Source organism: Grus americana, chromosome 11 (assembly GCF_028858705.1).
Source record: "Grus americana isolate bGruAme1 chromosome 11, bGruAme1.mat, whole genome shotgun sequence".
NCBI lineage: Eukaryota > Metazoa > Chordata > Aves > Gruiformes > Gruidae > Grus > Grus americana.
The window spans coordinates 23,855,120-23,868,528 of record NC_072862.1 but is presented as its reverse complement, the minus strand read 5'-3'; the positions used below and the strand labels follow the sequence as shown (position 1 = coordinate 23,868,528).

At 41.9% G+C, this 13,409-nt stretch overlaps 1 protein-coding gene across 8 annotated transcripts in view; it reads left to right on the top strand.

Annotated features, from left to right (window-relative positions):
- Window positions 1–13,409, top strand: part of WNK2 (WNK lysine deficient protein kinase 2) — a 112,707-nt gene that overhangs the window by 81,800 nt on the left and 17,498 nt on the right. For 6 of the 8 annotated variants that reach the window (XM_054838145.1, XM_054838141.1, XM_054838140.1 and 3 more), the window contains 6 exons: window positions 1,218–1,273; window positions 1,351–2,036; window positions 3,276–3,490; window positions 5,836–6,051; window positions 6,985–7,083; window positions 12,190–12,234. In XM_054838145.1, coding sequence (XP_054694120.1) covers window positions 1,218–1,273; window positions 1,351–2,036; window positions 3,276–3,490; window positions 5,836–6,051; window positions 6,985–7,083; window positions 12,190–12,234 — 1,317 coding nt within the window. The remainder of the gene's footprint in view (window positions 1–1,217; window positions 1,274–1,350; window positions 2,037–3,275; window positions 3,491–5,835; window positions 6,052–6,984; window positions 7,084–12,189; window positions 12,235–13,409) is intronic. The other 2 variants (XM_054838143.1, XM_054838144.1) reach the window with 2 other exon arrangements.

Genomic DNA, 13,409 nt, shown 5'->3' with positions numbered 1-13,409 from the left:
GGTTGAGAGTGGCCACTCTGGGGGGAAGCCTGCAAGATTTTCAAGGGAGTCCCGCAGAGAGCTAGTAAAGAATACTCCTCTTTAGGTAGTTGTAGATAAAACGGCACGTTCTATAATAATGTAGTAGGAGCCATAGTAACAAACCAGGTGTTTATCATGCTCCATTTACCTGTCTTGCAAGTCAAGGGAAGTTTTAAGGGCTGAGGAACCCAAAACTGCTCCTGCTGTCATGGGTGGGGTTGGGAGGGCTTATAATATATATATTTTTTTGAGATTGTCATGGCAAAGCTGGCTGCCAGGTTTGTGCGACCACGTAGATCGTTCTTGTCATGGTGGATGTACATCGTCCACTGCTTTTAGGTCAGCGTGAGGGGAAAACTCTGGGTAGCCTGCATTCGTCTGTCTGGCGACGGACAAAGAAGAGAGTATGCAAGTGGAATGTAGCACTGCGTAGTAAAATTAATGTATCTTGGATACCATCAGGCAGTGATGTATTTCACCATGTCAGAACTATGAAGTGACAGATTTTGGCCTTCTGTTCACTCTCTGCGATGTGCCATAAGAAAGCAGCTTTCTGAAAAGCTTGCAGTTTTTGGTTTAACTTCAAAACCAGTCTCCAGGTTGCGAAATAATCGCATCTTGATTACTGCCGCTAGTATTTTGCTTCTTGCCTGCTTCTGGGGTCCGAGTGGCCATCTTGTGAGAATTCCTACTTTCAGCAATGTGTGTTTAACTTCATTTCAGGCACTTTTCATCGTTGGTGTCAGTACGTGTCAAATGAAAGGCGTGACATACCACTCCATCTGCGGTCAACTGCAGCGTTTTGTACGCATGCATGGCCGAGTGCAGTTACTTTTTCAAGACATCAAGAACACCTTAGGAATGCAGGCCCAATGTACCATGCAGATTTCATTCTTCTTCTGGTTTTCTCCTTAAAAATTTTCAACTGACTAATGAAATTCCACACTCCTGTTATTATTTTGCAAATAAATTCCCCAAATCAATAGATTGAAGAGAGTGCCTACCTGCAGATATTTTATATCATCGTCAATATTGCCTCCTGCGTTATAGATCCTGTATTACAAATATTGGATATTTAAATTATTCTTCAGTGCTACACTTCATCATGCTTCAGTTTATCGCAATAAACATGTTGGCTTTCATTAACTAAAGCATTCCAGACATGAATATATATTTTTTTCCAACTTGTAAAACAGGTTCAGCTGCAAGCATCACTTCAGCTCCCGCTGCTACAACAAAAGGCCTCCTTCAGGTAACCAGAAACTAGGTGCAGTTTTAGGCTTGATTGTTACAGTTACTTTTAAAATTAATCTCCGTTATTTTCTCCAGGTTGCACCTACATCACCAAGCATAACTAAACAGATGGAAACTTCTAAAAGGAGCGAGAAGGCAAAGACTGTGACTTCGTCTGCGCACACGGATAATGTAACGCAGATATCTACAGCAGATGGGGTGATAAATAACCTTCAAAGGGATGACTCTCTAGACTCTGGTTCCTATGGAAAACAGGCTGAAGCTCATGATAGCGGTACACCAGCCAAAACTATTGGCAGGTTTTCAGTAATCAGCACGCAAGACGAATTAACTTTAACAGCGCCGCACTGCTTAAGGTTCTCGGCACCCCCAGACGTCTATTTGGATGAGCTGCCTTCCAGCCCTGATCTGAAGACAGCTGTCCGACGGGTGCAGACGGCATCTTCTGTCGATGTCCTCTGCGACCAGGGTTCAAGTGATTCTGCTGATGAGCCTTTCCATCGGCAGTCAGCTGCGGCTGCCCAACTGTCCCCCCCGAGCAGTAGCGCAGCCACTGACTTAATTAAAAAAGCAGCTGCTTTCCTGCAAAGATCTGGCAAGACTAGCTCGCCGGGCCTTGAGTCACCTAACGGGCAAGGAGCTAAAATTCCTACCATCAACATAACGTCTTTCCACTCACAGTCATCCTACATGAGCAGCGACAACGACTCGGAATTTGAAGACGCAGATATGAAGAAAGAATTGCAGAACCTGAGAGAAAAGTACGTCAGGTTTGCAAACAATGCTAGGGAAGCTTGTGTTAACGTACCTAGGCAGCACCTAGGTATGAGTAAATATGTGGTTTCCACAGCTGGAATGAGTAAACTGGTTCTGGGCAAATTAGGCATGGCTAGGACCTTCCCCCAAATGCCATACTGCATCCTTTTACGCATCACTTCATTTGTCAATGCCATTTAGAAGAATAATTCAATAACAACTTCTTTAAACCCCAAAACATTTCTGCTGCGATGTCATTTCCTCACTGAAAAGCTATGTTGATACGGTAGCAAACAATAGTGCTTGCGATGTACGTGATTGTAGGTTCCCATGTGGACGCTATTTAAGGCAGCATAAAAATAATCTGGATGCCTGTGTAGACGGCTGCCGCGGTGCCTCTTCGTGCCCTTCTCTGCGAGGGTGATTTACATGATCAGGTCTACAGACCCATCACTACTCCCAGACTCCCTTCTACCGCAGATAACCCAGTATCTGTTAGGCAGGTGAGACCCTCGCTTCGCCTCCCATCACCATCTCCTGTCAAGGCATCGGTCCAGTCTCGGCGGGAGGCTGGGTGAGCCTCTCAAGAGTCTGTCCTGCTGCTGGTCCTGAGAGCTTGCGTCTTTAAATGTGAATGTTTGCCGCCTTTCCTGGCAGGTGATGGGTAAAAACTAGCATTAGATGCTAGTTTAACCAAAATGTTAGGCTTTATCTTAAGGCATACTGGTTTTACTGAATACAGAGGCTGCATCTTTTTGAAACTACAGTAGAACCTTTTTAGAACTACAGTAATACAAACCCTTTAAACTGACTTTATGAAATCTGCATTATAAATAAGGTAATGATTCATGTGCTAATGGCATTTTTATGGGAAGCGCTTTTGGTTTTCTTCATGTCGAACTCCTTCAAACTGATGTACGTGCCTTGAAAGTCAATTTTTTTGAAGCCACTGGTTTGAAGAGAGAAATTCTGGAATAGTTTGGGGTTCCTGTCAGATTTCATGTCAAAATCAGGGGTTTTTACTGGGGATTTTGAAAATCTTTTTAGCTGTCTGGGTTATTTGAGAAGTCAGTCGCCACATTTGCCAGGTAGAGTGTTATAACTTCACATACTTTTGGATGAGCAGTTGGTTGTTTTATAGTTGAGGACTGTTTTGTTTGTTTTCTTATAACTAATTATGCTGTCAAGATGTGGTGCTTTATCAAATACATTGCTAGCAGAGTTCTTTATTTTTTTATGTTTAGGCATATGAAAGAAATTGCTGAACTTCAGACTCAACAGAAAAATGAGATAGAGGCACTGTATATTCGGTTAGGGAAACCCCTTCCTCCCAACCTGGGGTTCCTTCACTCAGCCCCACCAAGCAGCCGTCGCCGAAGAACCAGCAAAAATAAATTGAAAGGTGGAAAACTATTAAACCCTCTGGTCCAGCAGCTCAGGAGTGGAACATCAAGCACAAGTAGGTACACTGGGTTGCTTTCCATACGCCTGTTGTTTGTGTCGGTTGTGGTTCTGCGGTGTAATTGCTCGGACAGCGGGAAAGGCACTGAATTTTTATTGTTTTTAATGCTATGAGTCAAGTTTGCATGCTACGAACTGGTTTTGAAGTGAGCTTCCTTCGGGACAGGGTTATTACAGCTGCCCAGTGCTGAACTGTACATACCTTCTCTGCATCAGTTACAGTGCTTGGCAGAGGAACAATATTCCACTTTAATTTGGAATACAGCCTGGTGACATTTCTCATCCTTTCCCCAAATGCAATTTATTGATGTTTGTGTTCACTTCTTAGGTGCTGTTATCCTCTATTGATTATGTGCTGTGTCTTGTTGCTGTTGTTTATTTTTTTCTACAAGATGCCATATAAATAAGATTGGATTGCATTTGCTCCCCCAAAGGATGGGAGGTAAAAACAGTTATAAAACTGAGGGATGCTTTGCTCCCGAAGTAGTTTGAGAGTTTTCAAACAGTAGTGCAGTCTTAGAATCATAAAATCATAGAATTGTTTTGGTTGGAAAAGACCTTTAAGATCATTGAGTCCAACTGTGAACCTAGCTCTGCCAAGCCCACCACCAAACCGTGTCCCCAAGCACCACGTCTACGTGTGTTTTAAATCCCTCCAGGGATGGTGACTCCACCACTTCCCTGGGCAGCCTGTTCCAGTGATTGATAACCCTTTGGGTGAAGAAATTTTTCATAATCTCCAGTCTAAACCTCCCCTGGCACAACTTGAGGCCATTTCCTCTTGTCCTATCGCTTGTTACTTGGGAGAAGAGACCAAAACCCACAAGTCTTGAGTCGTTATCTGTTTGAAAAAGTATGAAGATATAATTCAACTGGGAAATGTTGATATACTCCAGTACCTATTTCTTCAGCAAAACGTAGAATAGAATATGAATAATTTTTCTTCAAATTAGTTCATGCCGTTATTTAGAGGAGCAGCAGCACTTCCAGCATTAACCCTTTGTTTCAAGCCTGGTAGCTCTTGTTTTCAGAATCATTGGATCATAGGTCCGCTTCGAATTTCATTGCATTGATCTTAATTATAGACAGAGTGTTTTGGAGGTTTTTGCTTTTAATTAAGGATTTCAACTGAGATAGGAAAAGTAAAGATATTCAGAGGCAAGATGTTCTGCGATCCATCTTGAATCTCAGAATTCTTGCCTCCAGGAACTGAAGCAACGTTCAATGCTTTATACCCCCTTGGCTGACATGCAGGGTTTTTACTTCCTTTCCTTGCGATGAGATACTCCATGTCTGTTGTCCTCGGTCCATTCATTTTCCGGTTTGTTCTGGGGTTCTCTCTAGCCATTTTGCCCTCTGTCTATTCACAAAACCCACATCCATCTCCACTCGTGCATCTTGGCTTGTATCAGTGTGCTACCCTAATCCAAAGAATGTAAGCTTATTTCTGCATAGAATGTCCCAAGTCTCTTTTTTTTTTTTTTCTGTCCTTGTCACCCTCAGTTAGAGAACAGAAATCTGCTCAGTCAGACTGCTACTTTGGTGCTTTCCTTCGTGCATTTCTTCTGTGGTTTTTTCCAGTTTTTTGAGGCACTGTGTAAAGTTCACATTATCTTTGAGAACCTGTATCCACTCCTGAGTTTTCTCATCCCTGACTGTGTAAATTCCTCATTTTTTGGCCTTCCTAGGTCCTCTCTCAGGGATCAAGGGCAGGCGGTTTCTAATATGGTTACTGACTTAATTGTCATTTACACTGTTAGATGCTTTTGCTGATAAATCTATGTAAGAAATGATTGCAAAGGTATTCTGGTGGTGAAGCCTCTTTACCTGAGATATCTATGTAGACAGATATATAGATACAGATTTATATACATACAGACACGTATCTATCTACATATAGATAGCTATAAATAAAAAGTTCCTCATGTCTCTGCAGCAACTTCTTATTTCTCTCCATTTGCTTGCTTTCACCTTTCATGTTTGAGAGCAAACCTCCACGTTCTGCTCAGTCGTTCTGCACATTCATCCTCCTACTCAGGCACTTGTGCAGCTCTCGCTTTGTTTCAGCAGCGCTCCTTGCGAGGTCCCGACTCCAACCTATCTGAAAAATGCAAAAAAACCTCCTGTAAAAATCAAACCTGCTCCATAAGCTTCTTGGAGAAAGCGGCTCAGTGATAGCATGCGTAGATTATTTTCCGGTGTAGGCTATCTGTAAAGTCTGTGCTTCAGAATTGTAAACTGCTGTTCCTCCTGGTGGCGAGGCATTATTTTTAGGCATGGGTTTTTATTCAGTGGTTTCCTAGTATTGGCCATTGCATGTATTTTGTTTGTTTGCTCTTCCAGGTAATCTTTCAGACTCTAAAGACTCACCCCACAAAGAAACCACTAAAACTCAGCCTGGCTCTCCAGAAGCAGCAGCAGTCACTTCCCCAGCACCGGCCGCCTTTGGGAAGGCTGTTCAGACACAGCAGCCCTGCTCCGTCAAAGCCTCTTTGTCTTCTGACATCTGCTCCGGCTTAGGCCCCGAAGGAGGTGACGTGAACGCGAGCTCTGGCCAAGGTGATTTTTTTTCATACCAGCTGTTCGGCTTGTCTTCCAGCACATGCTAAAATTAGTTCGCTTCCCTTATGCTTGAACTTTTTAGGAGTGGATTTCACTTCTAGTGATATAGGCACATGAACCTTTGGCAATCCAAATTACTGGCTTATCTTTAAAAAGATCGTTGCAGTATTGTCAGAAGAACAAAAGTAAAGTATCTTACTGAGTGTTAAAAGTCAATGCTCAAGAAGGCATGCTCGTTTCTAGGAAGGAAATATCTTTTATTTTTGCCAGCAGTGGCTTTATGCTTTTCTGGAGTCTGCCTTACAGATTTCTAAGAAAAAAGAAAGGAAAACAAAACAAAAAATAGAAGGATAGGAGATTGTTTCCTTTGGTTCATTTTGGGCTTTTTTTTTTTTTTTAGCCCCTTGATACTGGTAGACCCAGAGTTCCTCATTATAAATGACCAAACTCTCTTGGGTTTGGCGGGGGGGAGAAAAAAGAAAAAAAAAAGAAAACCAAAACCAGAGAACAGCTTATGTTTCCTTTATCTAAGGGGTTAACTTTGTGCATGATTTTGGAGTCCCAGCTAAATGAGTGTAGATTGGCTGTGTTCCCCCGTCCCGACCTCTGATACTCCCGTGTATTGCACACCTCCGTAGGCTTTGACTGATCTTGCTGCCATGCATATTGGAAGTTATAACGATGATTAAAATACCTTCCTCTCATTGCACATCCTGCCAAACTAATCTCCAGAATATCTATCTGTTCTCTTCTGCTGTTATTGCATCCTTTGTGTATGGTCAATTAACTTACTCCTCTTTGGCAAAGTTAAAATGGAGATGTGGATGTTTAACTAACAAAGCTGATTTGACTGATGGTATAGGACATCTGATCACAGCTACTTGTACTTTATAAGTGTCTTTGTTTTCTTCCCTTTATATTCATTTGCAGGCTGGACGGTTTTCCACCAAACGTCTGAGAGAGTGACCTATAAATCTAGTAGCAAACCTCGTACCAGATTCCTCAGTGGACCTGTGTCTTTGTCCATCTGTTTGTATTTGTTCTTTTGTATTTTATCACAGTCCATCTTTCTTTTACCCCCTTTTTCCAATTCCATGTTTTATATCTCTAATATGTTTGGCAGGATGCCCCTTTTTCTGAACCATCTTTTCTTTCTTTCTTTTTATCTTTCTTTTAAGTAATCATCATGAACACACCTTATTTATATTAATTTTCCATATGAAAGCTTTTTTTGCACTGCTTTTGGCTCATGCCTGGGCACCAAAAGCATGTGTGGAAGATCTCATCATTTATTATATAGCCTTATGGTAAATTTTACCCTGGACTTATCAAAGCTTTTGTACTTTATGTGATTTATGTTGAAGTAATTTTATTTGCAATGTGGCAAATATACATGTCTGCTGTCCCAGTTCCAGCGACAACAAAAAGAAATCCATCCTTCTGTAGACGAATGGTCTCTTTCACACATGTTTGGACTATGAAGACATGCATGTAGCAAGCTGATACAATACTAGAAGGTCACTGAAGGGTATAACTTCCATACAAGGGCTGTATTAACACGATATACAGTACTGTTTATATCCACTCTATTTTCTTTAATTTTTTTCCCCCCCGCTCTTTGCATGTGGAAATGCTGAGACAATAGTGCTCCAGCTAGTTCTTTCAAAATCTGTTTTCTAGGTGGGCTTTTCCCCGTGCATTCACTTTAATTACTTTAAGTGAGCAATTTTTTATATACTCATAAGCAGCAGGAAGATCTGGTTACTCCGAGGGAGAGTACCATCAACTTTTTTTTGTGTAAGCTGATCTGGCTGAAGCACTTTCCTCAGTTTATTTTCTTATGACCTTATGTGACCTCAGAGATGAAGTCAATTAGCAGTTCATCAAAGCATAGATAAGTAAAAAGCAATATCAGATTTTCAGATGATACTTTGAAATGGATTGCTAGGATCCAGTATTTTTTGTTTCAAATAATTGTGCACCTGCTATTTGTACCATATTTGTATGATTTCTAAAGAAATTGGCGATTCAACCAAATGATATCAAGCTATTTAATTAAAAAATTAAGACCTTTTTACCCAATTATATATGCTGCTTTTTAGGCAAACAGATTTTGCTTGTACAATAAAGATATGTTGTGCTGAACAGGTACTATAGGCCACTTACATACAACATTAGAAAGGCTAATAATGTTCTTGAGAAAATGTTTGGTTAACTAACTGTTCATTTGCATATCAGATCTCCCATTGGGGTTCTACATTGCTCATCATTATCCAAGTGGTACAGATCAAAGGCACAAGACCACTCAAATACACTCCTCCTAATTTTACGAATAAAAAATATTTTCAAAAATAATCTCGATTTTTTTTGTTTGAGGTCCCTACAAGTCCAAGCACTCAGGTTCTTGAGAGCTGATGTTTACTGCTGGGCATACTGAATTTATTATCATGCAAGTTTTTAATGACTATTGAAGTCATGAGACACTTTTGCATTCAGGGATTTTTTTTCTGAGAACCTGAGGGGAATTCTGAGTTCACAAATTTTCCCATTTGGTGTTTTAACGGACATAGTAGTTTCTTCCTCTGCACATGTAATTCCCAGAAGTCGTTTCATTAATGTTTCGCAGAATTACTTATTCAGTAGGATGCAAAAAGACTGGGAGATGGCAATTAAAACCCAGCGTATTAAAAACGTTTGGGTGCATGGATATTGTGAATGAAACCAAGGGAATATGTAAATCCTTCAAATCGTGAAGTTTCCCGATGCTTAAATAACTCGGCATGACTAATTGCTCTCTGTTCTCAGCCCGTACGCTCTCTTCTCGGTTCCTTCTGGGTGAGGTGCTGGGAGAGGAGGTTTGCACTCCCCCATCTCCGAGTCGCACGAGGAGATGGACGCAGTTCCAGGCACTTCACCCGACACGTCCATCCGCTCGCAAATACTGCCTGTCCCTTGAGTTGCTAGGCCCTTTTCCACAGCTGAAGGACTGGTAGGTTTTGGGGGGGTTAGGAGGTTGTTTTCGCTCGAGCCCAGCAGGTTGGTAGGGTGCGTGAGGGAAGGGGTGAGGATGGGGCTGCGTGCAGCCCCATCGTTCCCCAAGGGCAGCCGGGACGTGCGGCTGGTGGTCCATCGAGCCGGTGTCCAGGGCAGCCGTGACCGCGGGCCTCGGGAAGAGTAGTGCTAGGTGGTGGTGGTGATGGGAACGCCAGCTGGCTCCTGCTCCTTCCCCTCCGGAAGGGATGCGGGGTGGCCCGGCGTGCGGGCAGAGCCAGGTGTTTGGTCCAGGCGCGAAGCGTGTTTGCGTCTTGGCTTGAGCAGGGAGAGCGGGGCAGGGACGTGGCTGTGCAGGGCCAGCGGCTCCGTCCTGCCCCTGTTCCACAAGCCGAGCTTTCCCCGGGGTTTCTCTGTCTTGGATTAAGGAAAAGCAGCCCTTTGGGGAGCTTGGGTGTTCAGCCTGTACCGTGTTACAGAGAGACGGCACGCTTTTACGCAGAAATGCTCAGATGCATTGGAGATGCTTTTACCAAATATCTCGCCCTGGCTACAAGATCCATCCAACTCAAACACTTTCACAGTGTTCCCCCAGAACAGCTTTTTGATCTGTTCCCCATGCCCAATATTGACTTTTCCTTTGCACTTCTCATGGAATAAAACACCTTTTGATGGGCTTCAGCGTAATTTTAGCCCGAGTTCCTTCCCTGGGTTAAATTGCAAGGGCGTCTCAGGGAAGTTTGCGCTGATTCTGAGGGGAATTTCCAAAAGCTCCATTTGGCTTAGGCTTGTAATCTTGTGTAAAGCAATTTTTGTCATGCCTGTAGTAACTAATATATTGTATGTGCATATGCAATTATGGAAATGGTCTAACAATTTATTGCCATTTCAATTTTATTTTAGCTTTCAAGTTTTTTGGCAGCCGTTAGAGTGCAAATATGGGGCAGTGGATTTTTGCTGTCCTGTATGATATAATAGCTACTTAATTTCTCAGATAAGAAATCGGGAATTGGAAGTAAAACACTCTGCTGAACCTTTGCAGTCTTAGATTAAATCTTAATTATGATTCATCACCCTAACTTTACAGCTATTAAACACCTTGATTTTCGAAGTAATACAATTAATCTGGTGAATTAGGTTTACCAAGTGCATTTTTAATTGAATTTGAATTTCAAACCAATTGTAGCCGATGTTTGTCGGTCCCTGCCTCAGGCAGTATCACCACTTAGATAACGTTTCTCATCTCCCAAGCAACATGCCGGAGCGATACGGTTGGGAAGAAATAGCTCTCGTTCTGGTGACTGCCTCTCCTGTACTATTTCCCCTAACGGTGGCTCCGCTCAGGCGGGTATTTCGTGGATCTGCCCGTATCCCTGTTCTCTGTCGCTTCCCTGCGCGTATGGGGGCCCCAGGTTTGATTTGGCACCCGAGGTGCGTATAAACTTGTGACTCGGTTTTCAGGAAGCGGAGGGGTTGGTGATTAAACTTTTTTACATGCATTTGAGCACGTACTGTAGTCAGCTGCCTGCTTTTATTTTTCGCAGGCGGTTGCTTTTCATTGGCATGCGTGTCGTGCCAAATACTACCTATTGCTGCTTGCAGAATGCTGCAGGATAGGTAAGAAAATAGCATTTTAGTGTCGCTGCCACTGATGTTTCCATAATGGGAGTTATTAGCTGACTTTAAGAGACAGGCAAGGTAAGGTGTATCTGAGGGAAAAGAGGGGGGAAAAAATTAAAAATGCAACGCAGATTGTTCAGTTGTGAATGTGACTTGTGTTTGTTATCCAGGCTTTGAGATGAGAAACTGAACTTGGTCATGCTTGCGTAAGACATTACTGTAGTCATGTCCTTCTGATTTTCCCGGAATAGAAACCTCATTAAACTATATGAAATAATAAGAAAATCTTTCAAAGCGATCCTCCTGTTCCTCCTCATGCCACCCATATCAAAACACAAACATTTCTTCTCCCTTTTTTCCTCCCTCTTTTCTTTACTTTCTCTTCCTCAGTCTCTGACTGATGTCTCTCCTTTCTCCCTCGAAGACTCATTCTGAGCCTGTCTCAGCCCGGACCCGCAATCTCTGAGTTTACAGCTGCATTTCTGGCACAGTAACATAAAATATCGACACCGGTTTGCTGTAGACAAGAAGTACCTCCATCCTGTATCTTGCTTTTTGCCCCACACTCTGATTTTGCTCATATTTTCAAGTGCTGCTCCACAATAAACTTGCCATGCCCCATGTCAGATACTCATCTCCTGCCATACCATAATGATACTCTTCTTACCAAGTCCAAAATACCTTTCAGGAAATTTGGCACTCAAATAGAAACGGTGCTTATGTCTGGCAAGATCTGACAGTCAAGTAGGGTTCTCGGTACGCTTCTGGCACTCGACCTGTCCAACAGACTATGCAAAATCATGATGAAGGATGTAACGAGATAACAGTAATAATAATAATAATCATGAAAAAACCACGTAGTTTGGTTAAATGAAAACTCAGCTACTTTGCTGGATGATTTTTCTGCACTTGGACAAGGCACAAGGGCAACTCATTCACGGCTACTCTCAATTGAAGTTCAGAATCTCACATTTAGACACAAACCCGACTAATAAAGTATTTGGAAACAATTGGCCTCAGACCTGCAGAACAATGTATCTTTTTGGACTTGTAAAACAGGACTTTTAGGGCTGGTTTACAGTTTGTCTTTGCAGCCAGACTAGCTCGACTTGTTCCTGAAAGCATTTTTGGCCTCCTATCACAAACTGAATTGACATCGTTTCCTGCAGAAAGGGAGTAGGAATCAAAACCTCTTAGGAGGAAGCCAAGGCAATTCGGAAAAAAATAAAAACAAAAAAGAAACGAGCCAAACCAAAAAACCCCCAAACAAATGCATCTTTAAGTCACGAGACCTTGCTTTTGGCATGCGATTGTACTTTTCAAAGCTTCTGAATGGCTGCACATTAAGAAAGGTTCGAGCTGTCCAGTTATTTAGACTCCCCTTACCTGAACTGCTGACTTTGTCTGTCCTTTCTTGCATAATAACTACTTTTTGATTGCTTAAAAGTACAGAAGCTTGTCCGTCAGATTTGTTGTGTTCAGTCTTACCTAATTCTGTGTGTCTTGTATTGTTTTACCTTGTAGGGTCCACCTTGAAACGACTATGTCTAGGCAAAGATCACAGTAGTAGTAACTATCCCATTTTTGTTTCTCAGTATTTCCTTCATGGCATGGGATGTTTTTGGCTTTTTTTTTTATTATTATTATTATTTTTTACTAAAAGCTAGTTGTTTAATAAATAGAGCTGCTGCACTTATACCGATATGAAATGGGACTGTATAAATTGTGATTCTTTCATAACAATGCATGTGCTGTGATGTCTTGGGAACCACGCATGCTGCAAGACAGTTGTGGTATTCTTTGTGTGTGAGACCGTGCACGCATGTGGCGAGAAAACTGGATTCAGTGTTTGTCTCTCTGAAATACACACCTTTAGATGACTGCAGTTCTCTGCTGGAGGAATTTATAGCTAAAACCCATCTCGTTCCTGTTGAGCTGCATGAAATATTAAACACTAATTGAAGAGCTTTCCTGGCAAAAGACTTATTTTTCTCACTGGTCCCTTTCCCTCAAGCAAAGGAAAAGGAAATGAGCAGTATTCACTTAGAAGTTATTGTTGCAGGTTGAATGCATGATCATTTAAAGGTTATTAACGTATTTTGTATTACTGTAGGACTAATTAGTTTTCTCGGTTTCCTTGGCTGGTAACTGATTAACAGCAGAAAGAAGACTGAATGTTCATGTTTGCTTATGTAATAATTTTACTACAGTTCTATGAACTTTTTGCTTGGAGAGATGGTCTTTGTTTCAAATCTTTCGCTATGCCAAATATGTTGGCTGAAAAGTTACTTTATATTATTCAAATTCAGGCACCTCCAGTTGCTGTTCCCTGCTGATCTTGCTGTGTCAGACTTGTAGTTACCAACACATAAGAAGGACAGATTTTTTTTTCCCTAGTTCTTCTTAGAAATAAGTGAACATATAAAATTAAATCTGTCGATACGCTTCCTGTCTGCTTTTATCTATAGCAAAAGTTCTGTATCTTTATCTTTGTCTCAAAACCTCACACACCCACTAAGTCCTCCTCTCTCCTCTTTCTTCTGTACATTCATGGTCCCAATGGGGGTTTTTTCCCCCCAAAAAATAGGCAGACGGCAGAGTAAATGGTCCTGACATCATTGGGAGAGATTGTGGGTTCCCGGAGCCTTTGAGGCGTAGTAGCTAACCCTACTTGTAACCTATATGGCAATTTCGTTTTTCCAGGAGGACAGTAAACTTATGCAAGTAAAATAAATGGTAAATTC